We start from the raw sequence: 26,582 nt of genomic DNA, 5'->3' as shown, positions 1-26,582 counted from the left end.
TCATCTGTAACCAGTCAAGGCAGGTGGCTGCCTATCCCTGAGCCACAAGGCTCAGGGGGTGGGGGGGGATTGTTGGGATTTTCTGAGTTGAACTGAATAAAGATGATCATCTCAGGGAACACAATTTCATTCTGCAGAGAGACAGATGGTTCTGCCGCCAACATGACTAGGGGTTAATTACATTAAAACACCCAATCCTATAGAAGACAAAAGCACATTTACAGACTGCTACAAAAAAACCTTTACTGAGGTTTAATGTTGGGGAAGCAGATGCTGATGACTGATAGGTGTTCACCATGCACCACTTTCTGGACATATAATAATGGGGCTTGTAGCAGGTTTAATTACCCTAACAGCCTGTCCAAAAGGTGTGCTACAGTTTTGTGAGTGCTGCAAGTTGTGAGCACTAATTAGAAGGTTTCACGTGACAACAAATAAAAATGTTGTCTTTACTGTACTATTTAGAATTAGTATCTAGATCCTGTCCTGAAAAATGCAGTATAAGTTTAACTAGATCATTCTAAATTGTTGACACGTACCTATAACGATGTTACTGGTAGATGTGTGGCGTCCTTTAATAGGTGCAGGTTCACTGGACACACTGCTGCTGCGACTGCTGGTTCTGGAAGAGCTTGGATCATTTGGGTAGATGGTTATACTACTGGTGATTTTATTAGTAGTAGTCACTATTGGTTTGGTCGAGATCTTGGGTTTCCCATTTGTAGGCAAGGGTTCTGAAATCATTACTTCCTTTCTGTCAATTTCCACAATAGCAGGCTTGATCACAGCTCTTGACCTCAGTGCCTCTCTAGGACTGCATACTCGTTGGATTTCAATCCCTGCTGGAGTATGCATGGATCCCTGGTGACCTCCCTCAGCTCCCTGTGACCGGCTGTGCAGCTCCTCATCAAAAGAGCTCCTGGAGGAGGAACCCTCTGAATGAGAGTCCTGGACTTGAGGGTATCTAGAATACCTGGAGGTTACAGTCCTACTGCTTACAGCTGTGCTAGTTGCCTCAGCTGCTTCAGCTGTAGGGTCCAGCTCAGATGGCCTTGATCCAGTAGATTCTGTTTCTGAGGCAGAAGAATGACCCTCTGACCCGTGGTCATTGGGCAGCAAGGGATTGATGTGAGATTTGCAGGCTGTGTATGAGCCATTGGCTTTGGATATAGTAGAAATAGAAGAAGATACAGATTCCTGAATCTGGTCTGTTGATTCCTGCTCGGACACAGGCACCGTTTCCTTCTCTAGAGCAGAGATGCTGTTCATGGTACTGGAGGTACTGTCAGGCACGACATCAGAGCTGTTAGATTCACTGTCACTACCTACGTACAGTTTTGAGAACTTTTCTCTGCTCTTCTTGATGTCATCCGTATGCTTGTGAGCTGTCCTTAGTGGCTTCTGGTCATTAGCTGCTGGAGGGTATCGACTAAGGACGGACACCTTCTTGGTATCACTAGAAGTTGTATTCACAGAGCTGTATGTGGCTCCTCTTGGCTTTTCCTCAGCTCCTCGCACTGTATCTCGTATTCCATTATCAGATGAATTTGTGGTAGTTGTAGTTCTGGGTGTCCTTCTCTTTTGGGCAGGACTCAGGGCTCTTCTCACTGACTTGGGAGAACCCTTCTCAGAGTTGCTGAAATCTTTGTTCCAAGATTTATGCTGAGGAGATAAATCTCTGTTCCTATGTTTTGGGGAACTTGGCTCTGGGACAGTTGCTGCACTTCTATATTTAGGCTTTTCTTGTCTAAACCCTTCCTTCAGGATAGTCTCTTCATTTTCAACTTTGCCATTTTCAATTACCTTAGCAGTGCTGCTTCCATTGCCGTGTTTATCCAAGTTACCAATTCCATTTCCTCTGATTCCGCCTTTTCCACACAGTTGCATCCTGAGGTGTTCCACCTGCTCATTTAACTTTCGAACTCGGTCCCTTTCTATCTGGAACTTTTCGTGAAGCTCACCATTTTTTGACTCAGAGTTCTTCAAATCCTCTTCCACAATCTCCAACTGCTTAAGGCGGTTCTTCAGTCGTTCTACCTCCTGTGTCAACTCCTTTACTTTGTTGTCCTCCTGCGAGCCTTCAAGACCGCTGTTTTTCTCATTCTCAGACAGCTTTGAGTAGTCATGGCTCTTCTTCTGTCCAGCCAGCTTACTTGTTAAGAGTGCTGTGGATGTTAGCTCATCTTCAATTCTTGAGCTCATGAAATCTGCTCTGCCAGAATCCGTTGACATGCCAAAGCGATTCTTCTGGTGCGCCAGCTTTTCTTCCAATTTCAGAATGGTCTTCTCATCCTCTCTTTGTTTCTCTAGCAGCCTCTTACGCTCATTCACAAAGGTTTGGGTGAATCCCTTGAGCTTTTCAAGCTCCATAGCCAAGGCCTGCTCCGTTCTCTCCAGCTTTGTCTCAGACCCCTCCACCTCTTTCAAACGGGCTTTTAGTGTCTCCAACTCAGATGAGAGCTTCTTGGTTAAGTTCTTCTCCTCATTGAGGCTAAGGCAAAGCTGGCTGCAGTCAGACTTGCTTTTCCCAAAAGCTTCTTCCAGTTTCTCGAGTTCAGCCATCCGTCGCTGAAGACGTTCTATTTCTGCCTTTAGCTCTTTCGTAAGGTTTTCCTCCTCTTCCAGTTTCTCTCTTACTGTGCGGCAAAGATCCTCAGCTTTACGTACCTCCTCATCTTTCCCCTGGATCTTCAAGAGACGTTTTCTCAGGGCTTCCACATCACCAAGCAGGGACGAGTTACTTCCCTCTGCCTGGATAATCTTGTCCTGCAGAGGAGAGAGTACAACAGTTCTTTTCATGTACTGCGTTTCTTTTTCACTTCAGTCATTCTTTTGAGATGCACAAACACACACAACCCTCCACACACTGTCACAACAACTTACCTGTAGGTCAAGAAGCTCATCCTCAGACTTCTGTAGCTTGTTTGTTGCTTCTTCCAGTTCATCAAGTCTTCGGCCAAGACTCTGCAGCTTGTGCTTCAGGTGGCGATGGGTCATGTCTTTATGATCTGACATGGTTCCAGATTTCTTTCTATTGTATCGACCAAGTTTCTATGTTGTCCAGATTATCTGATGAAAATCTCTTGGGGAGTCCACATCTGTGCCGTTGTGCTACCAAGTTCTTTAGGCTGTCAAGGAAAAGCTCCTTTTTCTTGTTAGGCTGTTCTGATTCGTTTTGCCACCGTCTCTTTAAGACTTCAAAATTCCCTCAGTGGTTTTCAGCAGACAAATCTCATCTGTAGGAGGCACAGAGAGAACACTTAGTCATCTCTAATTTCACAATGACAACCATTTGTATTCTCAAAAGTAACACAGTAAGTACAGGAAGTAAGTCAGAGAACATAGAAATTAGCTCACTGAACCCTGTGCCACACGCACATGGAGACCATATAAGGACAGGCCACACACAAGTCATGTATTACACACACACACACACACACACACACACACACACACACACACACACACACACACACTTACTTACAGGTCGATATAACAACTGTGCAACATAATGAGAAATTGTTTTTTTCTGAATAACCATAAAGTCAGCTGATCTTTTCATATTTGAAAAATTGTGTCAAAAATACACTTCCTTACTTTGATAATCAAACATAATCCATAACTATGCCTCCCTTCCCTTTTGCCACTAAACTACCATACAGTTCATCTTGCCCATAATTTAAAGGATGTGAGTGGATGACAAGGTTTTTAGTACATCTCCACATGCTCCCACACCCACACAAACAATGCTGAGTCCCTGCTCTTGATCCTACCGTATATCGATTCTTGCCTGCTTGCTTTTGCTGACAGTGGCATATCTCAATAACACCAGCGTCCTCCACTACATTACCGGTCTGTCTCAACACTACACCATTCATAGTCCATTCAGACAGTAACGATTAAAAAGAGAACACTATGACAAGGAGGTTTTGATTATCTCCAACATAAGTGCAGATTAGACAATTAAAAAATAATGTAATTCTTGCCAATAGGGATATTTACATCACTTTGCCTTTCTGTTGTTAGTACAAAGATGTAAAAATAGAGTGGGAGTCCTAACTGCAAGCTCAGCATGGCTCAGTGCGATGAGAACACAGAATATTAGCACATTACAGTCTGACTGTAGGCAGAGTCTTGGTTAATCTAACTGTCAACACACTTAAGTCAATCATGACTCAAGCAGTGAGTTCTCCTGCTTGTGCTTCTAGACCCTATTACGTCCCTTCCCCCCAATGATTCTGACCAGGGCAAAAAGAAAAAAGAAAATCGACCTAAGGGCAGGGCACAACATCATCATTTATTAATCCCCTGACAATCAGCAGTCTCTCTTCCTTACCCCACATTCAGCTCAGGCAGCCCGTCTGAAGCTACACACCACTACATAAAAAGACTACTGCAGTTTGCTTTTGAAGCAGATAACTTTTACTGCTGCAAAACATCAACCGGTGCAGTAAATTCACCAAACATATTTCACCTCTTTGAACCACGTATGTGGATGGTATACAGTATGGTAAAACATGTCGTAGTGGTTTGCGCCAAGACAGAATAATATATTTTCTATAGTTTCAGATGGTGTAAAAAACCCAAACCGCTCAGCCCGCAGTTCATAAAATGTCTTGTTGAACATAAACTAAAGCAGTAAGCTTTGAAAGTCAGTATAGCAAAAATTACTTAATGACAAAGCACAATGTGGACTCAAAGGCTTTGGCTGTAGGGTTTTAATTATTTTTCACTTTCATGAGGTCTAGTGGTTTGGTAATCTTCTCTCTGGAGTGTAAGACACTGAGGAAATAAAGAACATGGGCTTAGTATGAAGGAAGACAAATGGAAGAATTTGGAGCGAAAACTGCTTGCCTAGCTGTCTATTTGAATGCCAAAACACCTTACTCTATAAGTCACTTTTGATGCACTGACATTACTCAGCTGTGGCTTGTTAAGTGAGCTGTAGACCAATTTATCTCTCTTGTCTAGAGCTAGTCGCTCTATTCCAAAGCTGTCCCGACTGATCCCCTTCCAGCAGAGTAAAATTACAGAGAAATTCCCATCGATCTATTAAAAACAGAGCAGACACTCTGACAAAAATATTTAGGTTCAAGACAACTCTGTAGACTTCAGCACAAAGCAGGAAAGATAAACCTAGCTAAAAACAAGAAGTCCAGTAAATGACACTCTGCGCCTCAGGCTCTAGACAGCAAAACTAGGTAGATATGACCAGTTTGGTGATCCTATGATCATGACCAACAATCCAACACATTTATTTATTTTTTTTTAAAAATAATTTTATCTTTAACTTTATCTTTAACATAATCCCAAATCCTGACTTAGTGTCCAAATCTGGTCCCGAAAAGCAGCTCCTGTCCTGCTTAATAAATGTGTTTTGTTAGATCCAGACACTCCTGTCTTGGCAGGCTGCCTAGCTCTCCTCTCATTCACTCTTTATTTCGTTGCCAGTTCTCTACCTCCCTCTCTCCCTCATGTCTCCCCTTCATCTCTCTCTAACACGCACACCAGCACGGCCAACAGAACGCTTTCAAGGGGTGGCAGTGCGTGCAAAGTGACTCTGGCAAGGGCCTGCTTCTGCCAAACCAATCAACATACATGATTCACTTATGGCAGGCCTGGGGCCTCATTATCCATGTTCAGGACAAGACAAGAGGGAAAGAAAAGGCTAGTGGGTGAAAGGCGGAGAGCAGAAACAAGATGAGGAAGAGAGGGGAAGCCAAAAATGAGCACTAAAGAAATTACTGTATGAATGAATGAAAAAGAAGAATCCAAGCAGTATTTAGTTAAAGACCATGCATTCCTTCTTTTGCAATCCAAGATCCAGATCAGATAAGCACTTTTAAAACTCCATTTATGTCTCTATATTCCTTTGTTTTTCCACAACTGGCTACTCATAAGTCAGTAGGATATTCTGTACAGCCAAGAACATGAAAACATGCTAAAGGGAGGATAAAGAGGGAAGGAAGTAGGGCAGGAGTGGGGCTGCTGAGGTATTCTGAACTCAGCTCCAAGTTTCATTCCCCTGTTCTGTGCTTTGTTTGACAATTATGGAAAACCTAGATGGGGGCAGGAGCTTTGAGGCAGTGAAACTGACCCATTTTATGTAGACACATTCCTAATGATGGACTAACCAGGGCACTGGCAGTCCCTCATGCTACCTTGTCTGCTCCTATCCGGGACACTGACAAGCTGTCCTTGGCCATTTCTTTCTTTTCGCAGAAGTGTATTCCTAAGTTGAACACTGTTTATAAATTACGGCCCAGCCACAGAGAGTATATTTAAAAGCCCGTCTGCTCAGATGATCAGGTCAATCGGAACAATTGGTAACCAGATATTTCAGTCATTGGTTTCTGAACACATTCCTCCCATTCATTTTCTTCTGCAATGGTTGCATTGTTCTGACTACATGATAAACCTGGGTAACTCCTGCAACTATCTGACCCAATTCTGATATAGGACTGTATATGAGGAGAGCGCTCAACCAGTCGCTATATGATGCCGGCCTCTTCCACTTCCCTGAAACGTGGACAGGATGTCCACTACTTGACCTTCATGCTCTATTTTGCTGTTGTTACAAAAATGAGGGCACGGAAACTGTTGATTGCAACACGAGTTCAGCGAGTACCGTAAACGCCATCTGAATAAGTCACTGAGGTTCTTTAGAAATAAAGGGAAGTCAGAGAGTTAGTGTTAAAACGGACAAGAATGAATGGAAGGTGGTTCCGGTGAAATGGGGATAGCTGTTGGGAAAGCAAGGAATAATAAACCAGGAACATGTGAAGGTAAAAACCCAAGGTCACAGTGTTACTGATACCAAGGCATGACTGAATTACCAATCAATTCAAGTAGGCAGTTACCTTCAGCCCTCAGGGTATATGGGATTCAAGTGAAACACCGTAAACATAGACCTACAAGCTGATCAATTCCCTTTCTTAATGCCAGCATGTTTTCTGACAGCTCTGAAGCTACACAGGACATTTTTTTCCCCATTCTGAAAACTGGTCAGGTTTTAACAAAGTAAACTGACAAAGAATTTGACCAGGAAGTGAAATGGTCAAGGCATTGTTATCAATACACATGAATTAACAACACACAATGCACGCACAACTGTAGCAGAGACCATTCTTTTTTAAAGCCAATACAGGCTTTAAACCTGTGCCTTCAATGGGCAAGAAACGTCATAACTGTAAGTTGCAGAATTAAATGTGCCAATTTCTGCAATCAAATGGCAAGAAGTTGAACAGCTTCTTCTATCTTAACAATTCAGCCACCTGCAGGGAATACAGCTAAAAAAAAAAAAAAAGCATAATTTTTATATTACACAAGGGGAACAAAGGGAAAAATTTGTCAATAGTAAAAATTATAGTAACTATTTATTTCCTCGCCTAGGTTCGCACCAGCGTATTAGTAACCCAGCAGCCCAGCAGGCCTAAGCTGCATCTGCATCTGATGATGATCAATTTCTGAGCAACAAGGAAGAGAAAATAAGAATCAGTCCAGTTCAACAGACGAATGAAGATGCAATGGGAGGGCCGAACAGTGACGTACGAGAGAAGAGGGTGAGAAAAAGAAGAGGTGAAAGCAGAGGGGCCTCCCAGGACTACTGTTGTTCTGAGGAGTCACAGAACAGCAGAAGGATACAGAAGTAAAGCTTTGTAGAGGAGGTCCACACACTCTGCCTGTGCTCACACACACACACACACGCACATGCACACACACACGCACGCACACACTCCAAGGTTACAATCATACACCATATCATTAAGGCTTTAGCCACTCTCTTCCTGCCTGCCTGCTGCCTTCAGTACATTCTGTTCTCTCCATGAAAAAGAGAAGGAAGGAAAGAAAGAAAAAAAAAAATCACCTCTCTGTTGCACTTGACATTGGGTTGGAACTTATGGGCCTGAAGCTTCTCTGCCTCATACACGGTAGTTAAAGAAGGGCTCCAGTCCAATCAAAATGCCTCAACCACATCTTCATGTAGGGGGGTTGTTGCCAGTTTGAATATTTAAATGTGTGACATGTATCGTGTATTTTGTGTGTCCAGTGAGTGAGTGAAAGGACAACTGCAGTGGAAGGATGCTGGCGCAGGAGTGGAAGCCACAAGATGGTGGAGAGACCTGATGCTTGGCCTGCATTTTTCAGTTTTTCCAAGAAAGAGAAAACCGGCATCCCATAATGTTTGGTTTCCTGTGCTGTCATGTTGCTTTTTCTCCATTTCTTTCACCCTTTCAGTGTTGCACCACTTCTGGAAAAATGGTAAAGAAGTGAAAGGCAGTGTTGCTCTTCAGCAGAAAAACGGATAAGGAGCTAAGGTCGGTGTAGCTTGTTCAATAGGAAAAGCTGAAGTGGGATGGGAATAGCAAGTTGGATTTTTCCTTAAGCGCCAGAGTGAAATGGCAATTTACAGTATAAGTACTGAAATGTGGTGAAATAGTGGGTAAAGAGAACGTCGTCTCTAGTAGAAAAATAGATATGTTTATGTAAGGGGACATGGCAGTTAACCACAACCATAAAGACAAAGCAGATGCTGTCTGTATGTCAGGAGAACATCACTCAATGTTAAAACACATCTTAGTGATGATTTTGTATCCCCTTAAAACAAGGTAAGGTGATACGTCAGGTTTTTCTTTTTAATTCTTCCAAAGATTGGTAGGTGATGGAATTACTCAGCAACTGTATAAATGTATTTTTTCTTAAGATGTAAAATTAACTTCAACTTCAAGTTGCACAGACTTTGGATAGTGTGAAAAACCAACATTTGTTAGTTAGATGGAGAGCAACAAAAAAGGAAAGGACAGAAGAAGTCTAAAAATGCATAATCTGCCATCTGTCACACTATAAAAAGGTTATAGCGATATCGCCAGAACAGATACTTATGTTACCTTTTGATACCAAAATTCATAAAATGGGATGGTATTACTTTTGTCCCCCAGTAGTGCAGGTACTATAGATTGCATGTGTACAGAGTAGGATAATTAGAAAAATTAATAGTCTGTTACTAATTAATAATAATAAAAAATGCTATCACACTAGAAGCATCTTTAAGACTCACACCCTGGCATTTATAAGGCCTTTCGAGAGGTCAGTAAAGCTCCCATTTCAACAAGACTGAAGTATTAAACCGTTGTCATAACTGTTAATGTGGCCAGCAAACAGATTAATGCTAGCCATGCAACGATTAGCAGTTACCCACAATAAATCTATTAGGTCATCATCAGCGGCTTTGGCTAGTAATAAAACAATAATGTTAATATTGAAGCTAAACAGAAAATCCTATCAGTCACAACAGACTGTTATTTTAACAGAATAACACAATCATTTGTTTGCAAAAAGTGTTATGTTTCAGTTAAAGCGCCAGATTGAAGCTGAGAAAAGTTTACTGGCAACTAGACAGAACCAGAAAATAAACAACACTGTAGCAACTATAACATCTGTATGGACAATTGTTGTTCAAATCTTTGTTTAATCAACCCCCATTACTTAATTTTATCCCCCTTGGTATCAAAAATTGCATCGAGTATTTTTCTGAGTATCAGTATCAGGTCTGTCCAGCTGAAAGGTGGTCAAAAGTTATGCTTAAGATAAGTAAAAGTTCTGCTTGTGACCAGTCTATGGTTGTGACCCACATTTCTCAGTCCGTCAGTTTTAGCTTGAAAGCTTTGGTGAAAAGTAACCATCCTCTTCCCTGTGAGCCTAGTAACCCATACCCATTTCTAGGTCTCTTATCCCCTCCCCTCCCCTGTCTACATCAAGGGCCTTGTTGCTGGGGCTTAAACCACCACTACACTTGTGAGGATGGGCATGATAAGAAGATGAGAGGGAGGGGAAAGAGGGAGGATGTGGATGAGAAAGCCCACAAGAGGTGGAAGAGAGGGTAAGACAGATGTGGCAGGGTGAGTGAAAAAAAGCAAGAGGAGTTGTCAGACTCGTTGGAAGAGTATTGCTGTTCCAAACATGTACTACATTTTTGGCTTCTCTGGTTATGACCTGATTGAAGCTGTGCCTTTGAATTCAACTCAAAGCTCCCAGAGCTTTTTTCTTTCGGCTCTGCTCCTAATCTTTATGGCCAAACAGTTAATTGTAGCATGTTTTCCAACAGAAATCAGGATTACATCCACAAGTCACTGTTGCTGCAACACAGAAGGAGAGAGGCAGGGGAAGTATATTTGATGCTCTATTTAAAACTCAGCACCCGAAAATACTAGCCAGTCAGTAGCTAACTTGTCCTCGGGCAGATCTGCAGCCAAGGAGATCTGGAGCAACTTAAATCTAGTTAGTTCAACAGAAACACAAAATATCTCAAAAATGCATGGATTCTTTGATCCCCAAGAGCACACGGATATTAAAAACAGAGCTGTCTCTTTACTTGCTATAAATCAGTGTCAGTGCTGACAAATTAGAAGAACCAGGCCTACTCCGATCAGGCAGCTTCTAATAAAAAAAGGCCACAATGATACATCTGCCAACTGGCCGACTGGCTTCTCCAAAACTACTGGTCAGTTTATACTTCAATTCTGGGATGTGGTTTCAGTTCATACCTCGGTTTTTCTTTAGAGGGGAAGAATAAAAACAGGGGGGAAAAAAAAGATCTCTTTACCGCAGACCTGATAAATTGATCATAATCAGATCAAAACAAAAAATATATTTTCCGTTCACTCGTTACGTGAATGATCTTCAGGAGGCACTTTTTGTAAATTATTGTGTTTATAAAAAAAAAAAAAAAAAAGTCTGTAACCTTCTTAACTCAAGCTAACGGCAGAAGAAACCACTCGTATGACTTTATGTCCACTGTGTAATGTGCTGTAGGGATATCAACTGAAGCTGAACCGGGTGGTACTTTCATTTCAATACCACACTATGCCACAAGACAATCAATGTAACCTTTATTTAACCGGAGAAGCCATTATTTTCGATGGTGACCTGCTAAAAAGGCAGAGGTCGGTGGGGAAATTGAGGTACAGTTATAAAAAGTAGTATCAAAAGTTACATTTCAAAACGCCCATTGGCAAAACGCTACCCCCAACTGATGAATGTTGTCATTATAATCTAAAGGAGGTAACTGCGATAGATAGCTTTGAACATTTCAGCTTTTACCATGCTAACCTGCTTTAGCCAGGCACATGCAGGTCCACATGGGTGATCCATGATCCATGATCCAGAAAAGCTAAACTGAGGATGTTTCGATCCCATTTCTGTCTCAGCTTCAGAACAGATTCAGTATGTTGAAGAATTGCTCAAAGTATTTAGTCCTTCACAAAAAGCATTCAGAAAATGAGCATTAAAGTTAACTGCTTTGTGTGCATCAACTCATATCCATAGCCTGCCTATTCGTCAATGAGCCTAATATCCTTAAGATCCTTATCAACTCTATAAACTTTGCTCACGTGGTACATTCTTATTATGAAGAAAAAGTGTGGCATACTTGTTCCCAGTCCAACTTTTTGATTTGTAAAGTCCTTTGATACGAAAGACCTTTGATACTAAAGACTAACTTTCAGACACTCTGATAGACATCTGTATAACCCAACATATTTCTTTGTCTTGCTCAATCATCCAGGTAAGTAAATCCCAAAAAGTTGATTCTGTTCATCTGGACGTAGCATTTTCAGCGGGAGATACGTTAGCTGAAACTAGCCCACTGAACGAACAATGGGCTGTGAGGTCAGTTCCTTGATCATTAATATGCAAATTGTCATGACCATTGATCAAGACCATTGATCAATAGCCACGAGCACTATTAAACACACACCCAGCTGAAGAGAACATATACTTAATTTTTTCCAAAGTTAGAAAGTGCCTTAAATCACTGACATATGTAAATAGCTGTGTGTATGGACACTTGTATTTCAGACAAAGGCGAGCTTAGAAAAACCTTCATTTTGATGTTCTGGTCAAAATTTATGTCCAATTTGAGTTGCCACATAGTTCCAGAGAAATATTTTCCTACTTCTAAGGAATCATGCCCTTAGCATGTTATCCTCCATGCTTGGGTTCAGAGGTCACCAACCCTTCCAAATAGCACTCCTATGTGATCCAGTGTCTTTTATGGAGTAGGCATTGTTATGAAGAGAGTGGATTCTGCTGCTGCTGATTTGTCTGTGATATTAGCCATTAAACACGACATAAATAAAAATAAGTAAAGAAGAGATGGCAGAAACACCCTTCAGCCATGTTATGAGCATTGACGTTACATAGTTTGTCCACCAGAGGGCATTTGACAATGTCACTGTTGGAAACACAAACATCTAGAACACCACAAACACAACTACTAGTTGATGTGAGCAGCGTTGGGGAGAATGTAAATAAATAACACATAACAAATCTTAAGAAATGCATTTACATCTCGTGTGTCTTAAAGAAACAAATCAGCCGATAAATCTGTTTTCAAAATAATGATAATAATAATAAAAACAACTGCTGACAATATCTGTCCCACAAATCCTATATAGGCCGGACTCCAAACTAAACTAGCGACAACGTAGAAACATGGAAACGGAGCTGTGCACACCTGAGTCATAAACTGTGTTTAAATCCAGTTATAATACACCTTTCATTTAATTCAGTGCTATTAAACCACTATAATGTAGTTTAAATGGTGAATATCAAATACTCGCCAAACTGCTGCACTGAAAACAACATATCCATTCTCTCTCACACAAAGGCCACCAGTCTGAAACGTTAGCATGCTGTCGACTTTTTCCTGAAGTTTTGTGTAACACATTTAACAGCTTTTAATTAAGATAATAACAGCATGTTTTAATTCTGAAATCCATTATAGGAATCCACATGCTCAGAAATGAATTAGGGAATAGATTTTATGGGTCAGTCTGTATTGGTGTGTGGGTGTGCCGCTCGTAGGAAAATGAAACCTTAGAAAGTCCCACTTGTAAAGTGACGGGAAGACTTTGGCCACTGTGAAACCATACTATGAAATTAGTATAAGCTGTGATTAGATGATTAGAGAACAGAAAGAGACAGAGAAAGAAAGAGGAGCTTTCTCAATAAGCTTGCATAGCATGAATAAACATCTAATAGGCAAACCTATTCTCGTGCTTTTTTCAATCTCTTTTTTGAAATCAGTTCCGGTTCTCAAGTCACTTTAGTTTCACAACTTTCTCTCGGTGTTTGTTCAGTATTTAAATTGCAACGGGTCATCCACACAGTTGGTTGATAGCATACATGACCTGAGAGCAAGGGGGCTAAAGGTCATAGCAGCATTAAAGCATCAGCCTCGATTATAATGAGCTGAACTGCAGTTTTGTGGTAGAATAACAGATGTTCAAACAATTTCAGCACGCACAGGTAAAATCCTCATGCTGCAATGAGCGTGTGCGAATACGCAAAGATGTGTGTGACGATGAACTGCTGCTAAAGGAATGCGTTTGTGTCAGCGTTTAACACTGATAAGAGAACGTGAAAACATCACAACATGATGACACTTGTTAAGAGACAACACTATGTGAACAAGTGTGAGCAATGCAGAAAAGGAATGAGTGGAGGCAGAAGTTAGGCGAGAGCTAGAGTCATGAATACCATTTCTTCTTTCCATATTTAGACTTTAAGTTTTAAGTATTTTCTCCCTCGTCTGCTGATACAGAACTGAATCCATCTGCTTACTGAACATTTGGAGAATCGAGCAGTGTTATTTGGTGTATGCTCTGTATTACTCTGTTTTCGTCTGCTTCATATATGATCCATTATATATGCAGACCAGCAATGAGCATATATATCGATCAGGCTCTATTTCACATAGAGAAGAAGAAGAAGGATACAATCTCAACTAACTCATGACTTAAAAGATCAACATCAAGATTGGAATTAAGGTTGAGTAACTTTAACTGAACATGTTACAAAATCTAAAATACTATCCTTGTGTGGTGTTATTCTGAAATACACATTACCACTGTGTTTGGAGACAGCTGGGCTGACTTCTTGAGTATCAGCTGACAGGTTTCCCTAACCTTAAAAACAGAACAATTGCATAATGACTGAAACTAGCACCATTTCCTAACAATGACCCACAAGCTCAGTTTCAACATCATTGAGATGCAAATTGTCATCAGTATTTACCAATGGCCATCAGTACTTTTCACAGAAAAATGGGGAATGACTGGAATCACAGCATTGTAAATAGGTAAAGATGTACTCTTAGGCTTTGCTCCTGGGTTCAAGTGGTCGTTCCATTTCTCACATACATTGGCTATGAACTGCAAACCTGCAATCCTTCATGCCCAGCATGTACAAATCCTCATCAGTTGAAAGAGTGGCCACTGGCCTGTAGGTGTAAATAGACTGAGGCGTCCAGTCTGACAATGTAGCTCATCCGTTTAGCCAGTGATTGTTTAATTTCCCAGATGTATAATTCCCTGCAATCCTATTGGTAGAGCTGGGCGATAGAACGATAACGATATGTATCGCGATATAACTTTTACTCGATAGAGAAATTAAGCTATCGCGATAGACCTCGCCGCTCTTGTCCTCTTTTAGAAAAAAGAAAAAAAAAAAAAAAAAAAAAAAAAAGGTCAGCCAATCCAAATTAAGTAGCGCAGAGCCGAACCAATCACAGCCGCAGCGTCACGTCGCGTGACTTGTTACGTACAGCACAAGTGCCAAGCCGCACGTGTGTTTGTTTGGGAAGCAGCCAGCGGGTAATGGAGCCAGCGCGTAATGGAGGAAATGAGTGTGCCTACTAGAAAAATCAACCGAGCGTGACCGAAGAGAAAACAGATGATGGTTCCAATGCCGGAGAGATTGTCGAACGGAAGAGCCATAGAAGTTCCGTAGTGTGAAGGCATTTCGGCTATTTCAAGTCTGACAAAAAACAGAGTAGCGTGCACTGTAAATTGTGCCGAAAACAAGTCTGGAAATACAATAAACTGGTGCATGCGTCACACTGTGCGCCACGTTATTGTTTCGGTGAAATGAATTTCTACAATACTGTTACTGTTAATTCTACTCTCTGCAGTGTTTAAATGCTTACATATACACACAGTTACTGTCCCTCCACACATACGACTCGGTTCTGCTTCTATGCCCCAGCTTTGTTTACTTTTTCCCACCGAGGCTTCTAGACTTCTGATTGGCCAACATTTCTGCACGGTTAGGAATCTAGCGCCACCTGCTGCTTTGGCATGTTCATAGCAGCGTTTTCCTTCATTTCTGCCTTTATGTGTGGACGGGATTATTTTTTAAAACGAAAACGGAAAATCTCCGTTTTCAAAAACTGAGATTTTCCACACGTGTACGTGTACGTGTGGACATAGCCTCAGTCTCTGAATGGAAGCACTAATTCGTCATTCGGCTTTTGTCAGACTAAAGTAACTGTTAAAACTGTTTGAAAAGCTCAGCTATACAACAAGGAGAGATTGAGAATTTCCTTTTAGTTCTCAGTTTATTTGATATTGACAAAAGTTAGTCAGTTTTGTCTGTTCTTCTGTAAAACAAACTAAGATTTATTTTTAGAATTAATATTTTGTTTCTAAGTGGATTTGACAATTTAGTCTGTTTCGTTTGTTCTATTTTGAAACTTAAACGCTTTAGCGGCTGCCTTTTGTGTAGTTTGCAATATTTGCCTTTATTTATCTGAAAAAGTCTCATGTTCCTTAAGTACATCTACCCTGTTGAACTTATTATGAGAAATAAATATTTAAATCAAAACAAGCTGCTGATTATTTCACATTTTACTTGTGAGCAACGGCACATTTAAATCTTACAAATATAGTTATTTGGCTTATATCGTGATAGATATCGTTATCGACTGAAATGAAAAAAACATATCGTGATATGAAAAAATCTCATATCGCCCAGCTCTACCTATTGGCACTTAAATTCATTTACTGTTGCTCTGTTAGTACCAAGGGACCCATTCCTTGGGGTTGGTAAGCCACTGAGATGCATGTCTTGGTTGTTCTGCCCCTCCGGACACAAAGGATCAGCACACTTTTCACTATCGGACCATCGCGTGATTGCAGCCTCTCCCCAAGTCTCTGAAAACAGCACTCATGGCCGCTGATTAAGGGTCAAAACAATTTGCTTATCAATGATTATGAAACTGATCTCGTGGCTCAGTGTTATGCAGTGCTGCTGGTTTTGATTGTTATGCAGCTGTACTGTTCATAAGGCTGAGGAAACCTGAAGTCTGCTGTGACTGAAGGAATCAGAATGGTGATGAAACGTTTCTCCCACTGAAAACGTTGCGTCCAGATGAACAGAAATCAACCTTACTAATTCATTTCTGAGGATGTCTCAACACAGTCTGTGTCCTATCAGCAAAACACATTGTTAACATTTTAAATACCAGTAATTTATGTTTATGCTGAAGTACAAGAGATAATTAGTCAACCATATTAACTCTTACTGGTTTCGGCACAGACTGGTCTCGTGCCCTCCCTTGCTCACACACTTAAATATTTACATAGCACTTAATGCTCTGCAGTGTCACTGGGAGGAAAGTGTCTTTAGACAAACTGAGCAACGTGTAACTCTGCACCACGTGTTACAGGGAGGGCCACAAAAATGCATTTCCATTTAAGATTTGTGGTGTAAACACTCACATAAAGGAATTACACAATAAAGAAATCATGAATTGATCTCAAAGTGATTGACAATTACTAATGAAACTAATGAAGAAATTATATGAATAGAACTAATCTACAGAGGCAGCAATTGTCCTTTCTCCAAAAAGGCCAAGGACATCAATAATAATTGATTACTATACATCATTTTCTTTCATCACCCCAGCTATTGTTCTCCTTTGTCATCAGTCTCTGCTACCATCATCTGCTTTCATGTGACCTCTAAATGTCCCACCCCAGTCGCCCATTTCTGTCACTGCTTTCCTTCAATTTCCTTCCCTTCACCTTCACTGTATTACCCCTGCTTTCCTGCTGCACTTCTGTGTCCTTCCCCTTGCACTGACAAGAGGGGGAAATGACAGCTGATCCTCAAAGTCTCCTGCGATTATGAATTGGAAATTTTCTGAGCGTAAGCCTCGCGGTAGCTAATAGACAATCACGGTCAATTCATTCAGACACATCAATAGCTCTTAACATACAGCCGTTCCACCTTCTGCTCCGCATCCTGTTCATTCACCGTTTTCCCATCCTAACACAGGGCGCGCACACACAGAGTTTGCTTGGCAGAGCTTGGCAGTGCTTCATCAGCCTGAGCCTTGGCATTAGAAGCCCGCTGCGGCTGAATGGAGACCTCAGTGGCTCTGTGATGAGAAGGGGGAGAAAGAAGAAAAAGAAAGACACAGGGAGAAGAGACACAGCAGAGGAGCTCAGACGAAATAAATGTGCAGAGTGAAACGTGTGCAATAATGGAAGAGAAGCAATGACAGAGAGCGACAGAGAAAAAGCAGATTAAGATGAGAGAGAGGGAGAGAAACAAGGGGAATGACTGTATAGAATGCAGAGCAGGTAGATGACAGAGTGGATTACTGCAGCAGGAATGCAGCAGTGGCTGCAGGAAGAGGGGAGAGAAAGAGGGAGAAGAGGAGATGTAGCAGAAGGTAAAATGATGATGTGTTTCAGAGGAGATGTGCGTCCCCGTGGGATGATGCGGTACTTACAGATCGTCTCGCTCTAACTAAGAGCAGCGTGTGACTGCAGATTGCAAAAGTACATCAAGGAAAAAAACAAAAACAAATGATAAACTAAACTGAGTGCAAAGCATAAATCATTCATAAATTAAAAGAATCATGCTCCTGTAAGTGAGAGATGTTAATAGGATGGGGAAGTGCCTTCAGAGTTTCCTGTTTTAATGTTGGTTTTAATGGTCAGTTTTAGGATTTCCATTCAGAATAATAAACATGTTTAATGGCAGCTCGGTTTAGACACACAGAACATGCCCTGGCCACATATTGACCTTATACACTTGTGGGAGCAGACAGCAGAGGAGATGTGATAAGACAGTGATACACACTGTCTGCTGACTAATCTGACGTAAGAACGCAGACACCCACACACACCCACTGAGCACTGAATGAAGTTTGAAGATAAAGTTTGCGAATCCTTTTGGCTGTCTGCTATGACTCATAATAAAATGTGACCTGATCTTCATTGAAGATATCATTTCTTGGATTGAGTTACTCACACAGCCTCCTTTATATATTTTCTGCAGCTTCTTATGAGAATTGCACAACAGCGAGGAGGAACTCTGGAACATCCTTGTGATGGCATCAGCCACACAGGGGTAAATTAGTCCATTTTTCACTTTATTATTTTGCTTTGCAGTTTTCTTCATTAATCATTTGGTTAAACCTAACACTGGTATTATGAGGCGCGCACATAGTAACATTGTGTGGTTTTTCTAAAATGTTTTGTTATATTAATTATGTTTCTCTTTCTTTGAGTTACCTGGGTTTGGGCGGTGGCTGTTTCCTGTCTGGGCAAAAGGCGTGGCTGAGGACTCTGGGGACAAAATGCCTGCTCAGCAGGACCAACCATGGGCTTACCAGGAGCAGGGGTGTTTTAGGTTTAGTTAGGTTATTCTGTGCTTAGTTAATATTAGTGTGTGTTTTGTTTTCCCCCTATTGTGTTCAAATGGTTTGGCCAAATCATTATAAAAGCTACCCTCATGTGTCTTTGTAATTAGGTCAGTTTGTGAGTTAAGTTGTGTCTCATTTTGTTGTTTAAGTTTTTGGAAATTACTTTTTGTAGAGTTATATTTAGTTGACCTGTTTTATGGGCCTGCTAAGTATGGTTTTGAATTTTGTTAATTTTGGACTTTTTGAGGGTTAAAATAAAGAAAACCCTTTTTGAAGATATTTTTGCTTGTGTCCTCTTTGCTTTGGCTGCTTGGTCCCTCACAATTGGTGGCAGCAGTGGGATCTGCCAGTTGAGGACACAGTTTTTTTTTTCTTTGAGGCTTTTTCACCCCCAGAAAAAAAGAAAAATGCATCGGGGAGGAAAGGTGGAAAGGAAGAAAGGAGTAACTGTTCAGAAGGAAGCTGATGCTGAGGAGGAAATTGGAGTCTCTGAAATGGTGGAGAGCACTGAGGTTGAAGAAAGGGAGCCATCTCTGTCAGATCTGATGTCAATATTGCAAGCTCATATGGGTCAACAGGAGGCTCGGGAAGCAAGGCAAGAAGAGGTAACTGCACGACAAGAACAAAAATTCAAAGCATTGCAACATCAGTTTCAGCTTTTACAGTTAGAGGTGCAGTCCCGGACATCACCAGTACCAGAGCTACCATTACCTACCACAGAGTCACCAGAGTCAAGGGAGCTACCTCACATTCCTAGTTCTCCTCAAGCTCAAGCTGAATCCAGTCAGTCATTATCAGGTCAGTTTTCATTGCATGAACCCAGACTGGAAAAGTTGACTGATAGTGATGATATTGAGCATTTTTTGACTACATTTGAACGCATTGCCTTAGCATATCGTTGGGAAAAAACAGACTGGGTTTTTCGATTAATACCACTGCTAACGGGCAAGGCAAGAGGAGCATACGTTCATATGGATATTGATGACTCTCTCAGCTATGACAAAGTTAAAGCTGCAATTTTGTCCAAATATGATGTTAACCCTGAGACCTACAGGCAGCGATTCCGTTCACTGGAAGTCAGGCTTGATGAGAACCCTAAGGAGTTGTATGCTCGACTTAAAGACCTGTACGGGAAATGGATTCAGCCAAAAGGTTTGGATTCGAGAGCACAATCCGTCTTCTGCAGCGAAGGCAGCTGAGCTGGCAGAAGTGTTTGTAGCTGCCAGGAGGAAAGGGCAACCTTGGACCTGTAATGCAAATAAAATGCCAAAGGAAGGCCCCAAATCAGCCCAGATGTATCATCAAAGGCCATTGTCAGCAGAAAAAACTCCAGTGGATGAGGGAGCGACTGCAGAAAATGAGTGAGCTTGCTCAGTCAAATATGACCAAAATCCAGCAGAAGCAGAAGTTTTGGTATGACCGAGCAGCTCGTCAGAGGTCTTTTAGTCCTGGACAAAAGGTGTTGGTGCTCCTCCCCACTGACAACAACAAGCTATTGGCTAAGTGGCAAGGGCCCTTTGAGGTTCAGAAGAAATTGGGGTCCACTACTTACCAAGTGTTCATCCCTGGAAAGCCACGTTCCAGCAGGGTTCTGCACATAAATCTTTTGAAGGAATGGGCGCAGCACCCTGAAAAGACAGCAGAGGTGATGCTCATAAGGGGTGTGCCAGAGGAAGAAGAGGTTGGTGAGCAATACTTGCCTTCTGCTGATGTGGTAGATTTTGACCTTAGTCATCTGCCAGATGATAAACAGCTTCAGGTGAGAGCTGCATGCAACTCTGAGGTGCTTCAAGTGAATCCTGGCCGAACAGATATTGTTGAGCATGACATTGTCATTAAAGAGGGCGTCGCAGTAAAGCGTTTGAGCTACAGGATCCCTGAACGTCTGCTAATATCCCTGAAGAAGGAAATCGACCTCATGTTGTCCTTGGGGATCATTGAGCCATCAAAGAGTGAGTGGTGTAATCCAGTGGTCCTGGTGCCAAAGAAGGATGAAAGCATGAGGTTCTGTATAGACTTCAGGTACCTAAACTCAATATCACTGTTTGATTCATACCCCACACCACGCATTGATGATTTGCTGGAACGGCTGGGGAAGGCAAAGTACTTGACCACACTTGACCTGTGCAAGGGATATTGGCAGGTGCCACTAACGGAGCGATCAAAGAAGTTGACTGCCTTTCGAACACCTTGGGGTCTCTTCCAATTTACAGTGATGCCATTCGGGCTGCATGGGGCTCCAGCAACCTTTCAGAGATTAATGGACCAAGTACTATGTGGTTTCTCAGATTTTGCATCTGCATATCTTGATGATATTTTCATCTACAGCACCACATGGGAGGAACACTTGGAACATCTGCATGCTGTCTTCGACCGTCTTGGCACTGCTGGGTTGACGGTGAACCCCTCTAAGTGTGTTTTTGCCTCTGCTGAGACTGCGTACCTGGGCCATGTGATCGGGAATGGGGTGATCAAGCCTCAGGTCAGTAAGATCCAAGCCATTGAGTCTTGTCCTCTCCCACAGACAAGGAAGCAACTAAGATCCTTTTTGGGCATGGCAGGCTTTTATCGTCGGTTCATACCACGATTCTCCACCAGGGCAGCTCTACTAACGGACTTGATAGGCATCAAGTGTCCTAATCAGATTAACTGGACAGAGGAGGCTATAGCAGCTTTCAAGGACATCAGTCAATCACTGAGTAGCGAACCAGTTTTGTACAGTCCAGACTTTAATGAGCACTTTTTCCTTCAAACGGATGCATCTCATAGGGGTCTGGGAGCAGTGCTACTTCAAGGTTTGGAAGGAGAACGTCATCCTGTTGCTTATATCAGCCGAAAGCTGTTCCCGAGAGAGGTTCGATATTCAACAGTGGAAAAGGAGGCCCTTGCAATCAAGTGGGCCCTTGATTCCTTCAGGTACTACCTTCTTGGAAGAGAATTCACCCTGGAGACGGATCACAGTGCACTTCAGTGGATGGAAAAGATGAAGGATAAGAACGGAAGGATCACAAGATGGTACCTTGCTCTGCAACCTTTCCGGTTTGTCATCAAGCACATTCCTGGGAAGAACAACGTTACCGCCGACTTCCTCTCTCGCTGTACCAGCGAGAGTCCTGAAGAGGGGGTGTGTGTGATGGCATCAGCCACACAGGGGTAAATTAGTCCATTTTTCACTTTATTATTTTGCTTTGCAGTTTTCTTCATTAATCATTTGGTTAAACCTAACACTGGTATTATGAGGCGCGCACATAGTAACATTGTGTGGTTTTTCTAAAATGTTTTGTTATATTAATTATGTTTCTCTTTCTTTGAGTTACCTGGGTTTGGGCGGTGGCTGTTTCCTGTCTGGGCAAAAGGCGTGGCTGAGGACTCTGGGGACAAAATGCCTGCTCAGCAGGACCAACCATGGGCTTACCAGGAGCAGGGGTGTTTTAGGTTTAGTTAGGTTATTCTGTGCTTAGTTAATATTAGTGTGTGTTTTGTTTTCCCCCTATTGTGTTCAAATGGTTTGGCCAAATCATTATAAAAGCTACCCTCATGTGTCTTTGTAATTAGGTCAGTTTGTGAGTTAAGTTGTGTCTCATTTTGTTGTTTAAGTTTTTGGAAATTACTTTTTGTAGAGTTATATTTAGTTGACCTGTTTTATGGGCCTGCTAAGTATGGTTTTGAATTTTGTTAATTTTGGACTTTTTGAGGGTTAAAATAAAGAAAACCCTTTTTGAAGATATTTTTGCTTGTGTCCTCTTTGCTTTGGCTGCTTGGTCCCTCACAATCCTTCCTTACGAGGCCGTTTCAGTTCAGCAGGATTTCTGGGATGCCTTGAGGTCACAACATCTCAGTTGGGTTAATATCAGTAATCTGATTTTGCCATTGCAAAACGTACATTTCAAACTAAACCGTGGACAGACCTCTCAACCACTTCAGGAAAAGGGACTGCTGCCTTGAAGTTGTCCCCTTCAGCATTCTTCATCTTTTTTTCTTCATGTTTTGGTGCTCATACAGGTCCCGCTTCCTGTGAGCATTGCATTGTGCACTGTGTTTGATCTTTTTAATTTCAAACCTGACTCACAGTAGCTTTTGAAGATTTAGAGGTTCACTTACGTTGAGTGATCCCTCTATGTGCTTGTGTGTTATTAGTCACACCATTTGTCCTTTCCGCTGCCCTCAGTGAATATCAAACCGTATTTTACTGGAAATTGCATTTTTTTTTTGCAACTGTACATGTATGTACCACTCCTGTGTTACTTTAGGCTATAGGGAAGGAAATGCGGCGCCGGCATTTGTGCCCAACAGGAAACAGACTCACAAAAGAGTAGAGGAGGGGTTGAGGAGGCGAGGAGGCAAGGAGGAGGGGGAAAGGAAGGGAAGAAAAGTAGGCAAGACTGGAGGATGAGCAGAAGAAGTGAAGGGAAAGATGTGAGAGTTTAACCAGACTAGCCTGAAACTGAGAAGCTGTCTAACACGGTTAGTGACCTAATGCATTTAAATACCAACTGCAATACTCTGGTAGGTTTTGACTCAACTTCAAACTTAACTAATAAACTAAACTTCACTACTTCTGTCCCTGGAGCTGCTGAGAACGCGAGAAAACAGCAAGCCTGACAATCTCAGAAGAGGTTGATTTGGCACAACTCAATGTTGCACTCAACTAATGGTGCTATCCATCCACTATAATGTCAGTTGGTAATTATGTGTCAAAGAAGAAGTGCTGCTGTATGAGCTGTAAACTGGAAAGGGCTGAAGAGAAACACCAAATAGTTTATTTTCTACTTTAGACATGAAAAGGAATGAACTAGAGGACGAGAAGGAGAGCACGAAATTGCAGTTGACTTTATTCACACAAGTGGAGACGTATCAGCCTTACAGATAAAACTGTATTGGGTCATAACATCTGCCTGGTCACTCAATGCTTATTTGTGTAAAATAGTTAACAAGAACAGTGGGTTAAGAGGCTATATTAGACAACTTCCTGATTACAGATTATGTCTTTAAAAAAAAAAAAAAAAAAATCGGCTCAGATTGGCAGGAGTGTAAGTGCAGGCCTGCTGGGCTGCAGGGCTTTTACACACTGGCAGAAATCCTAAAAATCACAAAGAACTTCCCACAACTTACTTAATTTAAGATGCATCCTTTCCTCTAAAGCAAATCAAGCTCCACAAACTCTCCATCCTGTGGTTAAAACACACAGAGAGGGCGTGAGGTTAGTAAAAATGGAAGCACTGGTCATCATTATATCAACACACACACTCATGCAATCTTTCGCCATTGTTATCTTTGGCACTTGACAAAGCCCGGGGCCGGCGGCCGGGCTGACAAAGCAGTCGCTGTAAGGGAGAACGTTCACAGTCAAGCTAAGAGGCTAAGAATGAGCTAACTGCTCAGATATGGGGCACATTCTGAGGCTTTGCAATAGACTCATGCATGAGCAGACAAGCAATGTTTGGCCACGACAACAGAAGGCCCTATTCAGTTCTCTGGGGAGGCACTGGTAAACACACACACACGCACCATTATCATAATCATCATCATCCTAGAAGCTCTCATCTGCTTCAAAACATGTACACACACACACACACACACACACACGAAGCATTCCACTACAGTAGCATTCCATATGTTTGGTTAAGCGCAGAGAATCCAGATTTAAGACCTGAGTCTGGACTGAATTTAAAGGATGAGAGGGAAAGGCTGAGAAATGAAGTAGAGGACTGGGCCGAAAGAGAAAGGGAACACTGCTGGAAACTGTAAGCAGCAGCAGGACGCTCACTTTTGTAACTGTACATCAGAGAGGGAACATTATTTACGACATAACAAGCTTGAGTTTCGAGACATGGAAAATGAAGAACAATGTAAAGTCTGAGAATCTAATTCACAAATGCCATCCTGATGAAGACAGAGCAGGCTCATAAACAAGAAAGCAAGCTCTGATTTGTAACTGTTTTGCCCACAAAAAGGGAAATGGAAAATACTTGTGTAGTTGACACTAGTTTTTATGAATGATTAAAAAGAACAACACAAATCCTCTAAAATCTGTGGTTCTCAGACTTTGTTAAGCATGAACCACCCCAGAAGCACAAAAAGAAGTTTACACCCGCTCAATATTTCTTTTCATTTCCTGGATGCCTGTTCTAGCAAGAAAATGATTCCACGCTTCCAAAAAAAAAAAAAAAAAAAAAAAAAAAAAAAAAAAAAAAACCCTATTGTGTTTACCCTCTGTCTAGGTCTAATGGATCAAAGAAAATGAGCTACAACATGCTGATGTGGGAGCTTCAAGGCCATGGCTGAGCGAGGTTCATTTTTTTTAATATATATATTTTAGCAACTGGTGTATCTGCGATATCATCAGTATCCTTACATGACAAAGGTTTTCAAAAGCATCACAATATCAATGATACAGACACAATACTTTTATGCTTGTTAGCGTGTACAACAACAACAACAACAACAACAAGGCCAGGCATGTCTGAGGCCGAGAGCCACGTGTCAGCTTCTGCTCATGCTGATGAGCACCTAAAAAAGAGCTACTTCAACAACCAGCAGAGTAGTTGGCAAAATATGCAAAAAAAAATGTTTCTGGAATGGTGGAAACAAACTTGTTTCACCACTTTAAGGGGAAAACACACCAATGTGTGCAACAGGGGTAAGAAGGTATGTAAAGAGGAGATACGAGCAGCTGCCGACACGCGACCCAAATGTAAACAAGTGACTCAGAGCACTCCGTATGACAGGAAGAGCAAACGGTGGATGGAAATTACTGATGCAGGTACATGGCAGAAAGGCAGCTGGTTAAGATAAAGTAAGATAAACTATCCAAGGTAGGAAAAAGTTTTCGGTTTTGATTTAACTATCAAAGTGCGACAGGTGCCATCACTGGAAAAAAACAAAAACAAAAAAAAAAAGACTACTTCTCCTACTACTTTATATAAGAGACTGTAAAGCAGTTTCCCTTTATTTAACCTAGGCTGAACTAAGGAAGGGTGGCAAGTGATGTACTCAAATACTGTTTGATCATGTAAGTACCTTCTGACAGACACAGAGCACTTGCCTTTTACTTGATCCTGCCACTCTCAACCCCTTTCCATGAGTCTATTTGTTCTTTCACATCTTTACTCCGGAGGAAGGAGATAATCCAGCAGCTCTGCGCTCAGCCATGTCATGTTCGACTGAGGAAAGCAGCCGTATAACACGGGTTTTGCTGAATCATCTGACATTCTCACGATTCATGACATTACAGCACTGCCGTAAACCAAATGTGTAATTCTGCTGAGCATAACAAAACGAGAGTGTGTGATTAATGAAATTGATTATAATTGAAACGTATGACTTCACTGATCAGATTTGACACATTTTTTATGGTCCCAAAGAAATTATAAACCCATGTTTGTCTGCTTTTGTGTGTGCTGTTGAGTTGCGTATTTGTGTGCGTGTGTGTGAAGGAAGTTCAGATGGTTAGCCGGCCCATAACCAAGGAAAACTAAAAACAGCTGTCTCCTGCTCATCCATCACACCCACTTGCTTCCCTTTATACACACAGGTTGTGGAGAATTCATCATTCTACTCAGCAGAATTAAGTGAAACAGTGTGAGGTGGAACTTCCTTCAGAATGCGTGTTGGTGACTTACCTATCAGACACCTGAGGGCTCTACTACAAAGAAGTTTTAGGGGGTTAGCAAGGTAACACCGTTTTTAGTGTCAGTTCACCCTAAAATAGTGAATTCATTCCTTCGATGGCCCATGGACCTCACTGTGCATGTAGTAATAGGGTCTAGATGTCTTTTTTGGCTTTCGCTGAGGAGCATTAATAAAGAAATACATTTTTAGGAGCCATCTCTGTGATTTTTTTCTTCCCTCCATTTGCAGCAAGTAATCGTAAAACAAGTGCCTATATTGTTCTATAAGCAGTAATATAGTGTTATCATCTGTAAACTGTTATCCAGATAAGTAAAGCCAGATAAGGAAAAGATAGCCTTGGGATACTAAACTTGGTTCCTAATACAAACCCCAGTTCAGTTGTTTTTCTTTCCCTTAAATCAAGTTTAATTTGCATGAAAAGAAACACATTTTTAGGAGCATCTTTACTCCTTGA

General features: G+C 41.6%; 1 protein-coding gene across 5 annotated transcripts in view; it reads right to left on the bottom strand.

Moving 5' to 3' along the window:
- Positions 1 to 26,582, bottom strand: part of luzp1 (leucine zipper protein 1) — a 56,709-nt gene that overhangs the window by 12,775 nt on the left and 17,352 nt on the right. For 2 of the 5 annotated variants that reach the window (XM_082516384.1, XM_082516386.1), the window contains exons 2-4: positions 23,609 to 23,665; positions 2,884 to 3,236; positions 540 to 2,766 (exon numbers count right to left, since the gene is read on the bottom strand). In XM_082516384.1, coding sequence (XP_082372510.1) covers positions 540 to 2,766; positions 2,884 to 3,015 — 2,359 coding nt within the window. In that variant the 5' untranslated portion in view covers positions 3,016 to 3,236; positions 23,609 to 23,665. Of the gene's footprint in view, positions 1 to 539; positions 2,767 to 2,883; positions 3,237 to 20,048; positions 20,125 to 23,608; positions 23,666 to 26,582 lie in introns of all 5 variants that reach the window. The other 3 variants (XM_082516385.1, XM_082516388.1, XM_082516387.1) reach the window with 2 other exon arrangements.

Source organism: Aulonocara stuartgranti (assembly GCF_965226115.1).
Source record: "Aulonocara stuartgranti genome assembly, chromosome: 19".
NCBI classification, from domain to species: Eukaryota; Metazoa; Chordata; class Actinopteri; order Cichliformes; family Cichlidae; genus Aulonocara; species Aulonocara stuartgranti.
The sequence above is the reverse complement of the archived record's forward strand: the minus strand, read 5'-3'. Positions and strand labels throughout refer to the sequence as shown.